Here is a 16,908-nt window from a genome sequence, read left to right as displayed (position 1 = left end):
TGTGTAGTAACATTCCTTTTGAGACACCCAGTGGACTTTTAGATGTCTCGTCTGCATTGACATAAGTAGTTTAGTTCTAAAAACTAATTCAAGTTGAGTTAAATTTAATGTGACAAATACCTAACTCATTTGAAATGAAAGTCAGTGTGAACAAAATAACTGACTTTAATTACGTTACTTGATTCTCAGTGATTGTAAAACCACGTTAAATTGATTTATTGAATAGATTTTTTATCATAAAATGTTTTGTGCAACTTCAGGGTTGAAAAATAGTCACTAAAAAAATACATTCAAACAAGTGAGTTTCTTTGGAAAGAATTGTATTTTTAAAATAAGTTCTATGAAAAACGTAACAAGTTTAAGTTAAAAGTTAGATGTTTGACAAATAACAATAGCATTAAAAGTAACTAATAAACTCATTTTTAATTTGTACATAGTGATTTCAAAGTTGATTCTCACATTCTGTAAGTGTTGACTCATTTGAGGATCAAATGCCATTTTGCTTCTTACGACCGCTATTATTCACTACTTTCTTTTCACTGATATTCCACTTTTGACCACTGTTGTTTACACAGGGTGTCTTTTATCTTCCTCCTATTCTTACTCATTATAAATGACTGCAAATGTAACTCAATTTTAAACTGCATGCACTCAGTGATGAGTGATTCAACATGTAACATAATACTGCAGAAACTCATTCATTAGAAAACATAATTAGTAGAAAACTTCCACATAACATAACTTATTGTTTATTATTGCAAAAAAAATTATCTCCTATTTTTTTATTATTGAAAAATATGTGCCAAGACATAAACCTAATTAAATCTTTTACAGCAGTAGGCGTGCACTATAGCACCACACCCCACTCTTTTAGCAGAAATTAGAAAACATTTACACCTTCCACTAGTCACAAGGCTTTGTAGGATATGGCTTACAAACTTATTTAGAAGAAAAAAAACCTGTGTATAATGTTTTTTGAAGTTATTTGAAACTGTTGTATGTACTAGTAAATTGGATATTATTTTATACAATTATCACTACTATCTCAGTTAAAAGTGTGGAGATTCAAGGGATATTTTCATGTAGAATAGTCACTTGTAAAATATTTTGTTTTGTTGATCTGTAGTAGGGCAATACATAGTGTTAAAACATATTTTGTACGAAAAACTGTGTAGTATTTTATATAGTTTATTTATTTTATTTAAAGCTTTGTTAAATAAAAACTTAACTTCATCAGTTGTCACATGAAGCTATTCCTAAAACCACAAATTTGAAAACCAATGATCCAGAATCTGATTCAAGCTAGGAATCGACATAATAATCAACATCAGTATCGCAATCGATGATATGTCAATTTTTAGACATCTCTACTTCTTAAAAATTTAGTACCCATACCTGGTCAAATCATATCATGAGTATAAGGCACAATATTGTAAGAACTTGATGAAATGTAAAACTTGATAAATCAAAATGTTTTCCCAGATTCTCACCAGAAATTAATATTCTTAAACATAATGATTTACTTTTATTTGAAATAATGTTTTAATGTTGAGGGAAGTGGACAGATAAGGACAGAACTGGGTGTTTACAGGCGGCAGCAGCGTTGTCGTCACACCGGGAGTACATAGAGTGTAAGCTGTCATCGTTGAAGAAGTACGTTGGCAACTTGGATGCTGTCATTGTGTGGGTTATGGAAACCAAGACACGAATCAACATCAGCAAGGAACTCCCTGACAAAGAAAGGAAAAAAGTCATTGATAGCATCATGGTAATTTCGAAACTTCAGTTTATCTGCATTAGCGGGAGACTTTCTGTCTCCGTGGTAAAATACTAAATTAATAATATTGAGATTTGTGGTTGAGTTAGAGATTGATTAGTTTTCATAAATAAAGTTCATTATTTTTATTGTGGTACAGATTTGATGTTAATGATTATTTTATTTTGTTGACAGTCTGCATAGATTATCAAAAAATATGGCTATCATTTTTACATATAAAAGTGGTACAAATTAAATTTTAAGGCAATTATGTAAGCTTAATGTTAAATAATCATACCATAACTTTTTCACCAAATTATTCATTAGTTTTAATAAGCATGGTCTGTAGTTTTTTTCAAACAGCTGCCAAATAAATTCTCAATTTGATAACTTTGTTGTACTGAGTATATACTTATCAATTCCTTTGTTTAAAGACAACATTTTTATATGAATTTAAATTATTTTTTATTTTGCATTTTTGCTTTTTATTTGTAGTATTTTATAAATATTGAAATATTACAGGATTCTGTACTGGACCATGAAACAGAAGTGAAAGAAGTTTTGGAAAATTTCACCAACTTGGAGAAAGAATGCGAAGCCACAAAACAACCTGTCTCTGTCGAACTACAGGTAATTAATTTTAATTTCAATGAAAGTTTTAAAACACTTTTCTGTATTATTTGCATTAAAGAACTACGTTCCAAAATTATTTAAAGAAAACATTATTTTCATACATGTAAACATATGGCCGGTTTCACCAATGTCCCCTAACTTTTAAGGGCTGCTTAAGGCATGTGTAAGGGCTGCCTAGCACATTGAATCGTTTCACCAACAGTTAAGGAACTCTTAAGTAATCTTAAGCATCCCTTAGTTTAAGTGGTGGAAATCGGGCCCCTAACTATTTAAGCGGCACTTACTGTCACAAAACAAGAAAAATAAAATGGATGCCGTGGAGGAATACGAACTAGCCGAAGATGTACATTTTATTTTTGATATAAATGTTATTGTTGAAGTTGTGGAACATTTTTAAGGTGAACTTAATGTGAAATCTTTTATTATAAATACATTCGAGAATGTTCGCATACTCCACTTTTATTTAAGAACTCATTTAATAAGGAAGTAATTAAAGGTTTTTCTTTTGAAAAGTCTTAAAAGAACATTTATTACAAAAATTTTGTATGTCCTAACGGAAATAAACTGATTTTTTTTTTTTCATCTGCTATTAAAATTTAGTTTAAACTTAGACAAAATTACAATAGCGAATAAATTCTCCCATGCTGCGTCCTTTTCTTTGCTCGAAACAGCATCCGTCCTCTTATTTTCTATTATATTTTTATGCCTCTCAACTAGGCTCAACACCTTTATTTTCTCATCAGAAGAAAAGTTTTGCGTTTTCATTCTCTTTGTTTAAAACATTTTCACACTACTTTGCAACGACCATATAGCTACTACTTTCTGTGAAAATACACTAACATCGTAACATCCAATTACCGCGAAATTAATAAACATTCAGATATTTGTTTACTGTTTAGTAAAAATATTTGATTGGCTTATGTATGTCACGTGACAACAAGTTCGAAGTACCAACCTGAAAACTATTAGTACTTATATCTGTACGAACCCTCGCTCTATGGCAAGCCAGTCCCTAACTAAGCAACCCCTACATAAGTGAATGTTACGATGGTGAAAACCAATTTCGTGAGAATTGACTTTAAGGAACGCCTAAACTTAAGCAGTCCTTTGCTGAGGGTGTGTTTAGGAGGCGTTGGTGAAAACGGCCCATAGTGTTTGTTTTGTAATCTGATATAAAATATTGATTTCCCAAGCCAGTTTGTTTATTGTTCATATTTGATGGTATTCCAGTGTAGTGTAGCTGTTGTGAATAATCTTGTGTGAATATTAAAAAGACTGAGTAATATTTTGTACAGTATAAATTCATACATTCCTCCCTGGTTTGAATTTATTATTGGGTTCAATTTGACAGGAAAGTTAACAATATGAAAATTACTGAGATTCAAAAATAACTACACAATAAACTGCAAAACCCTTTTTAAAAAAATTCAAAACTTTAATTTTTTAAAGAAATTATAGCTTGGTGTTTATAAACATTACCAATTAACCTTATGGTATTTCATGAAAACAAGAAGAAGTTATTTTTCACTGAGGTATTCAGAATAGCCTTTTTTGAATTTGGCCAATTTATGTTATTTGAATAAAATTTTCGTGTTTAATATTATTTTGATATTCATGTTATTATTTAATTCAAACTATATGAATCTTAGATTCACACAGGCTTACTCATACATGAAAATTTTCCACGATTCTGGTGGTAGTAGTAGAAGTAGTAGTAGTAGTAGTAGTAGTAGTAGTAGTAGTAGTAGTAGTAGTATTCAGTGCTATTTTATTTACTATATCCAGTTGGAAGGAAGTTATTATTGTTACGAATGGAGAAAATACAGGTCCGAATGGATGGCTTGATTAATTGAATTCAGGTATTATTTACTAACAATTTATTACACTATTATTTAAATTATAACTATCTGAATGTCGGTGCACAGATAGATCACACCTTCGAAGGTCCACGTCTCACGCTCCCCACTGGGGCTAAGAGTCCCACCTCAATGTTGCAGCGTCACGGGCGCCTGCTACCACGATGGTTCGTTGCGGCTGTGTCGCTCCTCTTCGGCGTCGTGTCCTTGGCTCGGCTCTCCCTCTTGTTCAGTCCTGGCCGTGGGCTCCTCTCGTACAGACGTAGCAACGGCCAGGCTCTCCCGACGACTTGACCTGCCGTCCTGTAGTCCCGGTCAGACGGGGGTCTCGGCTCCACATTCCCTGAGGACTGTCCTCTGCCAGTACTGGTCAGCCCCGCACCCAACACAGCAGTGTCTGGCCCGTGTCTCTCGTCAGCACTTCGGCCCGGCCGCCACCAGACCTGACGGCACTTGCCCGGCGCCACGTTCAAGCAGGTGCGGGATGAGCGTGTGACGGTGGTGCTCCGTGTGTGGCAGGAGAAGATCAAGAAGCTGCGGGAGGACTGGCAGTTTGTGAAGAGCAGAGGGGAGCCGGGCCCGGGCAGCCTCGAGGCTCCGCCGGCGGCAGCAGTGACCGAGGCAGCGGCGAGCTCGTCTCCGCTGCAGGCGGGGGCCGCGACACCTCGCAGCGTCTCAGGTAGGCCCAGTGCTAGCTGTGGCGTGTCGTCGTTTTTCACGTGATAACGTCTTATAAATCGATGAACGCCGGCTGCACGCACGAAAAAATTGTCACGTTCCGCCTGAGCCGAGCGTGCAAGAACCGGCCAAACCACCGTGCGAGAAAATCTTCTGTAATATCAAACATGTTAAAGGCGGGCTTTTTAACTAACTGTTCGTGATTATATTTAAACAAGTTATTTAAATTAAATTTGCAAAAACTGTAAATAATATTTGAAAATTAAAAAAGTATGCAATTTTTCATCAATGTTTTCTTATGACGTTATCACGTAAAATTATCATCCGTAAACCGACTTTACAGACAACCCCCTTTTTTTTCTGTATTCGTGAATGAACCCTGGCGATACGTAGTAACTTCGTTTAGTTCCTAGCAGGAGCAACTTGTACCACGTCTGACCTCCAACTAGCTCAACATTGGTCTGGAGTGCACATTTATTAACACTTGAAGAAATAAGTTGGGTGCTGAAAAAATATTTTAAGTTCCAAAAGAAATGTTACTGTTGCTTGATTGATTACTGAAATAACATCTCTTGGATACAAACTGATTTTCACTGTTTTTCATGTATCCTTTCTGAAATTTGCAAGTTGTAATGCCCGCCATCCTCTGACCACAAGACAAGTACATGTCGAAAATACAAAATAGGTCTCACAAAACATCTTCACTGATGCCATGGCTACTTTTCTCTTCCCAAAAAGACAAATAATATTCACCCAATTACAAAATTACACACAAAAATATCGGCCAAGAGTGGTTCATGGTAACTAGTCATAAGTCCTTTTTCTCACACTCAAAAATCCTGTCTCTCTATTTCTGATTCAAACTATTGTATCAGCCATCTTTCAAACAACCATGGCAAAAAAAAAAAAAGCAATAGAAATTTACATGAACAAAGCCATAAAATTTAGAAACTTTAAACAACACTATTTTCTTTCTATTTGAATTGTTTCTGAGCCATTTGGGTACTTAACACCCCCCCCCCCCCCCTTGCTCCTTCACGCTCTCCCGATTTTTTGAAAGTTTGGAAAATTGAAGTACAGTACAGCCTGTCACATCCGGACCTGTGATGTCTGGACCCTCTCATATCCGGGCATATCTCCAAACTAATTTTTCAATTTTGGTGAAGTTTGTGTGCCAGATGGGAGGGATGCAGCTGGAATGTTGTTTGCGCACCTAGTCTATTCCGAGCGGGGTCGCGGCCTTGACTCTGTCAATGGCTCTTTCCCTTCCTTCATTCTCAACCTCGGCTGCCGACTGCTTGCCACTTGCTACTCACATTCTACTCTGTGTTTGCGTTTAAGTGACAGTTCGTTTTGCAAATGCATTTCTAAACCGTATGGCAGAAGTGTTTGCAGTTGTTATCGTTACTGTTTACCAGTGTTACTGTACATAGTTTATAGTTGATATTTTTTATTTTTTGTTATTCTTTATGGTTGTTTTTTGCTAAAATGACAGAGAAAAGGAAGAAAACTGTTGTGACAATGGATGAAAAGTTTTGTGCTCTAGAGGTTGGATGCTGGTGAAAGCTGAGAAGATTGCTGCTGTCTGGGAGCAGGAACGAACCAGTGACTGGATGTAATGAGGAGGACTCTGAGAAGTGGAGCTCATCGCAAGCTTCAACCAGTGGGGGAAAAATCTGACAAAGTTAATGAAGCTTTATGTCTTTGGTTTACCCAAAGAAGAGAGCACATATTGCCTATTTCAGGTCCTTTGCTAAAATAAAAATATTTGCTCTTCAATAAAGAAATTCGGAGCCGATGAACAGTTTAAAGCAAGTAAAGGAATGGTTAGAAAGTTGGATAAATCGTTACGGTGTGCGGAAACTACAGATCAGTGGTGAAAAACTTTCTGCTAACCAAGATGATGTGGACAACTTCAAAACATTTTTACACAGCTTTTTAGACCAGCATGGTATTTCAGGAGAACAGCTCTGTAATTGTAACTCAGCTATAGCCGACCTACACTTGGGCTTCAAAACAAGAACAAAAAGGAGAGATTGACCATTTTTAGTTTGTAGCAATGTTACAGGAGTTCACAAACTTCCACTGCGATTTATTGGAAAATCCTAAAAGCAGAGGGCTTTCAAGAACTTTAAAAAGATTTGTCTTCCCTTCCAGTTTTCTACAGAAACCAATGCAGCACATGGATGATTAGTGAAATATTTAGTGTTTAGTTTCACAAATTGAAAACATTTATCGAAAAGCAATGCACCCTCACACCCATGTGAAGATGAACAAAAAAATGGTGACATGAAATGTGGGTTTTTACCCCCAAATGTGACATCTATTTATCAACCTATGGTCCAAGGTGTGCTTGAATCACTGAAACGTACTTATCGCCATAAGTTACCGACTCTCTTGATTGCTGGAAAAAACACGGGTGAAATTGTTACAGAATCCTTGAAAAAGGTGGACATGTTAGATGTGGTGATGTGGGTTCCCTAGCATGGGATGAAATAAAACTGATTACTCTGGTTAGGTCATGGAGTAAGTTGTTTGATCACGAAGCAACTAAAAAATGGACTGGGGAGAAACCAGAAGCAATCAATGAAACTGTTTGCAATGAAAAAAAGAGTCGGATTGCAGGGCTTGTAAAAAACATGCCTGGAAGAGAGGAAATCAATGACGAAGTCAAGAAGTGGTTAAGTGAAGATGAAGTTAACGAAATTACAGACAGTGACATTTTAGAAATGGTGTGAAATAGCGATGAGAAAATCTGTGATCAGTTATTTTCAACATCAAGATGAAACAAGTATAACTGAGAGATGCTTTTAAGAAGATTGAGAGACATGGCTTCCAAAAAAAAACATGTTCAGTGTGTGAATCAGCCGAAAATCACAAACATTTTCCAAAACTGATGTAGGTGTACATTGTAATGCACTGTACAGTAAATAATTTATTTTATACATATTTTACATGTTCAAGAATAGTGTACCGGTATTTCAATACAATACTACTATATTGATAAGTACAGTACTGTATACATATGCATGGTAGAATTAAAATACTTACGTAAATATTAAAGTTTGGCCTATATTACATTGTGAACTGTTACTTTTTTTTTTTTTTTAAATACCTGTACCTACAGGTAGGTACCTTGTACAAATAAAAATGCCAAACCAATAGAAAATAAAAACCCATGTTCATTATTTCTGGCCCTCTAGCTATTTATAAATGGCTTTGTGATATCCAGATTTTTCCATATCTGGATCGGCCGGTCGCCATATTAGTCTGGGTAAGACAGGTTTTACTGTACGTTGATTTTGACTTGCAAGGCTTTCTGGCAACACTGTGAGAGCCAAATTCCCCAAACTTTTCAGGACTTTTGTAATTGGTTTTGTGGTACATTACGAGGAATTTATAAAAAAATTAATTCAATGTAAACTAAAAAGTAAAAAAAAAATTATTTTTTAAAAACAAAGAACATAATTTTTTGTTGAATAAAATAAAAAATAACTTTTATTTTTAAGTAATTTTTTCAACACTGATAGCATGAGTTACAACTCTATATAACATAATTTATTTAATAATCTTAAAATAACAATCAAGTAATACAAAACAGATAATTTGAATGAAAAAAAAAGTTTGGGGTGCTTGATATCAGTTGTCTGAAGTTTTATACTGTTAATGGTTATTCTGTAGGATAGAATCATTATGTACATGAAAGAAGAGAGGAATGTATGCTTGATATCAGTTGTCTTAAATTTTCTAACATTAATGACTGTTCTTTTGGACAGTCAGTATGAAAATGAAAAATGATAGTACCCCACAGTTTTTTTTTTCAATAAAATTAATTGTTTAGTTGTTGGAGCAAGAAGATAAAACATTTGACAGAAAATTTAAACTTTATTTCGTTATAAAGGTTTTCTTTACCTCTTAAAAAGCTGTGTCTTTGACAATAATCTATAAACAGCAATAATAGTGGATAGTACACATTTATATTCTAAGCTACCCTATTTATGTTCTGTGAGCAAAGTTTTAAAGAGGTAATGATTAGGTAGAATAATTTTCCTCTCACAGAAATTCATTGTTTAATTCTATATTGTTTGTTTTATAAAAAGGAAAGCAGGCTAGTTGCTTTATTAGACAGGCTGTTTTGCTTCACAGGCATTTTCTTTCTTAAAACCTACATATTTACATAATATGCCAAAAAGTGTAGTAGTTCTCTTTGAAGGACCACACCTCAGTGTATTAAGGAGAAACATGTTACTTCCCATACCCCAAACAGTTCCATATGGAGACTATACACACACTGCTCAGTTTTTATTTATTTATTTAGGTCTAATTTGTTGGGGAGGCAAAACCCAGTCCTTGCCCTCCCATGGACATCCATGATGGGGCAATCTCCTTCCGCTGTCCCCATCCCAAGTTCCTACACACTGCTGGTACGTGTAAGTTACGTACGGCGTAGCTTCACTAGAAGCAATACGCAGGGGAGTTTCCATATTATGGGAAAAGAAAATTAATAAATTTTTGTTTACCTTGAAGAAATTTTATGTAATGATTATATTTTTGATTTAATTAGTTTGTTTTAAGTTATATTTATGTTGTTTATGCTGTGATAAAAAACTTTTATATTTTTTTAAAACATAGTTATATTTTATAAATCTGGATTATAGGTGTTCTAGCTTAAATTATTGTAATGCAGTTTTACAAACTGACAGCCATTTTACACACGAAGTGCATTTTATGTATAACTTCAAGTAGTATTTACTATTCTGTACTGCTCTGTACCCCTCATGCATAGGCCTACGTGAGTTCCTCCGTAGTATTATTCAGTAGCAGATCCAAGGGGGGCCCCAGGGGACTCAGGCCATCCGTTTTGATCGATAAGTTAGAAAATTTAATGTGTCAAAATAAGCAGTAAGCTACTTAACAGTGAATGTTATGCAAGTAACACAAGATATATGCAGGTATCGTTTTTGTCTGCTTCGACTTGCATTTCTCTGGCCAAGGAAATTCTTTAGGAAAACATGGTATCCCTTAAGTAAGTGCCATCTGAACAGGTGGCACTTTCTATGGACGCCTCAACAAAACTTAATGGGCTTATAACTTCAGTTGGCTTTGTTTATTATTTATCTATTTTATGGTAAATATAAACTATGTTTATGAAGTAAATAAATGTAAGTAATTTCTCTGACATGTATGAAGTTTATATAACCAAGCAACTATCTGAACGGTATCTAAACTATTATAACATTATGAAGACTGATGTTGCATTATGCACCGCGAATACGGTATTTGAAGTACGTTTATTTAATGTTTCAAATAATATTTATGTAATATTTTAAAAATACAGAAGTTTGTAAGGTAAGGGAGTATTAATTTTCTAACATGCACATCAAACAGAGAGTTTTTAGTTGACATGGTGGGGATGGTTAGGTATTAAGGCGAAGGCACGTGTGGACTCGGCTCGACACTCGTACACGAGGCGGTGACGTCGCCCGTGTGGGGCGAGACTTGCTCTCCCGAGATCCACCGCTCCCCTGCCCGTAGCGCTGGGCACGCGGGCAACCAGGCGCGCACTCTCAGGCGTTCCTCGCGCCCAGTCTCCACACACTCTGCAGGGCCACGGCGGTCCTCCCCCTGAACATTAGACAACATTACTAACCCAACCTGCAACTTTAATTTCGATGATGGTTTTGCTAATTTATTTTAGGATATTTTAAAATCCTTTCATGATAAATTATCCTCATTTCAGTTTGATAAATGCTTACGATCAACTATACGGTAAAATCGTCATTATAAGTGGCAATAAAAACTTTGACTTTTTTTTTCTAGTATGAAATCATGAATTGGAATAGGTATTGACCAACACATTAAGCTACAAGATTATAAAAATTAAATTTTTCCTTTTCTCATTGGTGTACATATTTTTAATAGTAGAAAACTAGACAGACAAACAAATGTATTATCCGATTGCCCGGCTCGCCACCAGGAGGTCAGCACAATGGACACGTGGTTCAGTAAATACACAGCGCTCACACACCATCAGCCAAGACTAATGACTAATTAGATGAATACAGGGCTTCGTGGCACACAACATGGACATCGGAGGCATCCAGGCCACCGGCCACGTGATGAAGCCTGGAAGCCTCTGACAGGAGCGCGACACATCTGCGCCCTCTGGTGGTCGTGGGGAGAGATGGCATCTGTGGGCCAGGCTCCGGTATCGTGGCCATTGCACTTAGTTTTATATCTACCATCAATATTTATAATTAAACATTTAAACACATCCAGGACAATGTTACTCATAAATAACAACACTGGAATACTTACTAACGAAACCAAATTTTAAACAACGTAAATAAACTATGTTAATCTGAGTGATGATGTAGGCCCTCTCTGCTGAAGTTACTAGGTGTGGCTAGAGTCTGGGTGGATATGTAGGTCCCTGACGCTCTAGCTGCTATGTGTGTCTAGTCTGGGTGAATGTGTAAGCCCTCTCTGCTGTAGTTGCTAGATATGGCAAGTGTCTGGGTGAGTATGTAGGCCGTCTCCAGTGTTTATGCGATGTGTGACTTTAGTATGAGTGAATATGTTGGCCATTTCTGTTGTGGTTATGACTAGATTGTAGGTGAATATGTATACCCCCTCTAATGTATCTGCTAGAAGTGGCTAAAGTATGTGTGAATATGTAGGCCCACTCTGCTGAAGTTGCTAGGTGTGGCTAGAAACTGAGTAAATATGTATGCCTTTTCCAGTGTTTCTGCTAGGCGAGACTTTTATTTCCTAATATGCGTAGCAATTCCCGCTCAATCATACTGTCATCATAAGAAATGCTTTTCTCCGTGAGCCACTGATTTACATATCTTACTATAGTATAACGCATCATCTAAAACAGTAACAGATCCCTCGGGAGTGTTTGGCAAACATTTTTCGGCAAATCACTTTTCAAACAAAGCTGCAGCCATTTCATCATTAGCGTTGGCGGTGTTCTTTTTGCTCAAGAAAGTAACGTCAGCTGTCAAAAACAAAACCGCCCTCATGACGTGCATGCACTAAGACAAAACACGCGCAGTGTCCTGTGGGAGGTTTAAGGCCGGAACTAAGGCCTTCAGTGGCTAACTGTCGAGCCTTCGTCACTGTTGTGTTCCACACTGAGTCCACAGTTACCCACGACTCATAGCTGGCTTTCCTAAATACCTGAACCTTTTAACTTCTCTCGAGTAGGTATGCCGCCACAGAATTATGTCGTCACGTTCTATACATACTCCCCTTATTAAATACTCAAACCCAATGTCGTGAAGGAACCTATGTAGTTGGTAACGGATAAATCTGGCAGTGAATCATCACTTTTCCCTTTTGCTAGAATAACATTTCGGTGGTGGGAATGTCGACAAACAAAATTGTGAATGATCCGCCATAACCCAACCTGTACATTGCAATCGTAAGTTTTGTAACGCCCCTCGATGCCCAAAAACTATATTATTTTAAATTAATTAAAAATACCTTGGAAACTGCTGGAAAAAATATTAAGAAAAATAAAGTTAATTACCAGAGGGGACACGAGGCGGTGAACAAGACAAAATTTACACTCCCTGCACACTAGTAACTTGGGAGTTCATGGATCGTTATGCATAAGAAGGAAAATGATAAATAAATACACTATATAAATAATTTGGTCTATAGGTTTTCCTGGTTTATTATTAAGAGCTTTAGTTTTAGCATCATTTCGACATGATAATAGAGATCTTAGCAATAAACAAAGTTACGGGGGCGCCCCTACATTATTTAAAACAATACATAACAAACAAATGATTACATTAACAAAATTTCAAGTATAGCACCAAAATTTGATTCTCCCAACGATTACATATATATGAGTTTCCTTGATTTTACATATTCTTGAAGATTACGTTCTTAAAGCACTGCTCGCTGGTATCTTATTAAGGAATTTAATTTCTTCTATGCAAGTTGAATATATATATATATAGCTCATATCACCCGGGTCTTCCCAGGATGACGTCGGACCGAGAGGAAAACTCTTCTAAGGGGGGAATCAGCTGGAGGTCCCGAAGATCATGCGGGGAGCAATTTCTCTCCCCCGAAATTTTGACCCTATCTGAAACACAAGCCAAATTCAAAACGAATTAGACCTGCGTCCAGACAGTCATACACAGTCGGCGCGAAAGGCCAACAAACGGGAATTTGGGGAAGAAAATAAAAAGGCTGGATTACTCACCAAACAGGGTGTGAAATCAGGGCTCGCGAGGTGTCTCGCGCCGACATCAGCATGGCATGTACCGAGAATTCGCGGATGCTTGGAAAAACCTAAAATTTTTAGGAAAGTAAAAAAAAAATTAACTAAACATGACTTCTTCTAAATACTACATTCTTGTGCACACGAATTCGCCGTTGCCGCGAAAAGCCTCTTAGCACAGAGGACGCCGAGAAGACGTGGTCAATAGCCGAGGTTGGAGAACTAAGTGCCGGCGATGGCGGTCAAGGCTTCTAATTAAATCGGGCGCTCAGCCCTAAGAAAAAAGGGGGGGGGGGGAAGGTTCGGCTCAGGGCCGAAAACATGCGGAGGTGCCCGAGGCGGGCGTGACAACAACACGACATGCACGCTCTCTACCGGCGATAACAGGAAGCTACAAAGAATCGACTTCTACAGGCCGCGAGAAGAAAGCATAGTGCCTTATGGCACGACGGCACTGCTCTCTAGCGGCGTAAAGGGGAACTAACTGAGGCGGTGAGCTGACTTGCCACCAGGTGTCACGAGGGTGAGCTCTGCACGCTGGCGACCATTACCGCGGTTATTTTTTTCGCCGCTAGATGTCGGGGACGTCTCTGTAAGACCAGGGAGAATGTCCTTGAATTAGGCCATCGTCTTGGCTAAGTTCCTGTCTGGTCACTGCTCCTAGCTTGATTTCTCAGAACTAACAGGGAGGGGGGGGGGGAGAGGAAGGGGGGTCAGAAAACGCCACTCCGCTGGGAACACAGCTCCACTGGAGCCCCATTCGTGACGAGACTTGCTATTCTCAGCAAGCCTCTCAGAAGTAGCAGCTTGCAGCCCACAAGCTGCTCTATGCAATTTTGGTCATGAAGTGAAATAAAATTACAAACTCGGGACGTGACTGCAGGCGAGAGAAATTTCAACCCGGGCTGCCCACGTCCACATTAGACAGCAAAATATCAGATTGGCCCCCTGAGAAAGGGGCTTCGGTCCACAGGCACCAAGTTTAAACACGTGGCGTACACCGGCCTAACAAAGAGTAAATCACCCCCTTAACAACCAGATAAGTTAAAAAATAAGATTTCCCAAAAAAATTTAAAATTATAGAAAAATTAAAAAAAGGTGACGAAATGCCTAATTTCCGGCACAGTTTGTTTACGGGAATTTTTCTTTTTTCCTTTCCTTTTCAGTTTAACTTAACCAGGCGTACTTAGGGTACCATGCCGCTGTATTTCCGTCCTAAGGGCGTAAATGGTTCATTCGGAGCAGCCATTTGATTTGGAAGCTTCCTTGATTGCAAAGTTCACACTTTTTTTTTAATGCTCAAATACTTTCAACACAATCTTGAGCTCCCTCCCTCGTAGCTACCAATGTAGTCTCTTTGGTGTTCCACCTTCCATGGTTCACATTTATGTAGTCTACATCAAGGCAGAAAATATAATCACATATGTCAATAAATAACCCGTCACAATTGTAACTAAAGAGTCACGGGACAGGTCGCTGGTAATCAGAAATGCGTGTCGAAGGAAACAGCTGAACTAAAGTAAAGAAGCCTGTATCTTAGAACTTGCTTGCAGGACAGAACCCCACTGCTCCGAACACACGGCCATGTTTCCTCTTACGAAGCAGTTTTGGAGCGAGCCTCTATTACAGCATGGCTCTTGCGCTGATAAGACACGTCAAATGCATTTTAATGTGTGTATATATATTTATACACACACTAAAATGCATTATATATATACATATACACACACAACTGGAGTATGGAGCAGTTTTGTCTTGAGATTTATTTGGTGGCTTCCTAAAACACGAATTTACTAACGAAAAAGAAAATTAATTGAATGCATCTGCTGGTTGATTGTTATTTGATGTGATACATTTTGGAATTTTTCAAAACATTTCTCAGTGAGCAACTTTCTTTGCGATTAAGCGTGCCAGATATTCATTGCTGGATTCGTATTTTGTAGCTTTGCAATATACAAAATGGCTTTATCCCAAAAAAAAAGTTAAATTCGTATGATGTATGGCAACAGCGCACGAAGAGACGTGCGTTAGAAAAGGAAATAAAGCGCCCATTTACTTCCACACTGCAATCTAAGAGTGTGATGTTCTATAGCTGGAGTCTGGGTAGATATGTAGGCTCACTACGGTGTCGCTGCTATGTGTATCTGGAGGCTGGTTGAATATGAAGACAACTATAGTGTTGCTGCTAAGTGTATTTGAGCCTGGGTGAATATGCAGGCCCATTATGCTGTCGCTGCTAGGTGTAGCTAGAATCTAGTTGGATATGATGTCGTTGCTAGGTAGGGCTAGAGTCTGGGTGGATGTGAAGACCCACTACGGCATCGCTGCTAGTGCAGCTGGAGTCTTGGTGGATATTTAGACTCCTTGGGGTATCGCTGCTACGTTTGGCTACGGTATGGATGTAGTCCCTTTAAATGGTCGATGCTAGGTGTGGCAAGAGACAGGGCGGGAATGTAAATCCTCTCCTGTGTAGCTGCTAAGTGTGACTAGACTAGTTTCTTTTCTTGCTATGCTATGTTCGGTTGATTCTGGGTGCATATTTGTGGTCTTCTCCGGTGTATTTGCTGTGTGCTAGTGCCTCTTTGGTTGTGCTGCTAGGTGTGCTAGAGTTTGGGGTGATATGTAGACCCTCCCTGGTGTTGTTGCAGAGTGTTCTACAGCCTGAGTGGATATGTAGGCCCTTTTTTCTGTGTCGCTTCTATTAGTCCAGGAAACCAAGACTTAAAAAGGCACAAACCTGTGAAAAATTTGTCCAAAGCTGAATTTTTGCACAGTTGTAGATTTGACTATGCTTAATAACATACCGAAAGTTTACCGCTGTAGACCTTGTGCGTATCACCGAAAATTTGCATTTAAGTCCTAGATGACAGCGACTTACATCATTCCATTAAAATGCTACCCATTGTACAGTTTTTAATTTAGACTGTCCATAAAACTACCAAAATAATCTTGAGACTCTAATACAGCCATTAATTTTGTAAAAAGCATAAATTGTTAATATTGAAGATGTGATATTAAGCGATTAATTCATGACATATTATTTTTTATCTTTGCCACTCAGATAAAAATACTATTTACACCAATTTGAAGAGTCCAATGCGAAAAGTGTCCAAATAAATGTTTTTGGTTATACCTTTAGCTTTAAGACAGTATATTTATAAAGAGTCTAACGTAATTAGTTGGCTCATTAAAGCGGCCCGAGCGTTGCAGTGTACTGCGGCCGTACTGATCTCTCACGGCCACCGCCGTTCCAGCGCGGCATTGCGACACACTGCGTACTGCGACACTCATTCAACTGGGTCTTATTTAGGGATTACTTAAAACATAGCTAATTCATATGAGAGGGTGTATGTTACATGAAATGAGATATGCATTTTTTTCTTATATGAATGTTTTTTGATACAATAAAATTAACAATAAACGATTTCTGCTTGGAACTTGTAAATGAAAAACTCTAGAGGACCTCTGGTTTTATATCTGCATGGATTTATTCTGTTTCAAAAATGTTATTATTAAAAATTATTTTTTAGCAAAAATTGTTTTTTTTTCCTGATAGATCGTTTTATTTTTGATCAGAACAATGCAAAATTTTAATGTAGCCTGTATTCGACAAAATGAAAAATTATATATTTACTTCTTTAAAATCAGTTTACTACATAAAAATGGAATAAAACGATACATCGTAAATGTACTCTGAGTTTTTTTTTTCACTTTTACAACATAATTCCTATGATAATAGGTTT

General features: G+C 37.5%; 1 protein-coding gene across 1 annotated transcript in view; it reads left to right on the top strand.

Annotated features, from left to right (window-relative positions):
* The window catches only part of LOC134541655 (dystrophin, isoforms A/C/F/G/H-like), a 935,715-nt gene that overhangs the window by 225,132 nt on the left and 693,675 nt on the right, over positions 1–16,908 (top strand). Inside the window, exons 45-47 of the mRNA XM_063385245.1 lie at positions 1,592–1,768; positions 2,279–2,386; positions 4,765–4,924. Coding sequence (XP_063241315.1) covers positions 1,592–1,768; positions 2,279–2,386; positions 4,765–4,924 — 445 coding nt within the window. The remainder of the gene's footprint in view (positions 1–1,591; positions 1,769–2,278; positions 2,387–4,764; positions 4,925–16,908) is intronic.

Source organism: Bacillus rossius (genome assembly GCF_032445375.1).
Source record: "Bacillus rossius redtenbacheri isolate Brsri chromosome 4 unlocalized genomic scaffold, Brsri_v3 Brsri_v3_scf4_1, whole genome shotgun sequence".
NCBI lineage: Eukaryota > Metazoa > Arthropoda > Insecta > Phasmatodea > Bacillidae > Bacillus > Bacillus rossius.
This window is presented reverse-complemented; position numbering and strand designations above follow the sequence as displayed.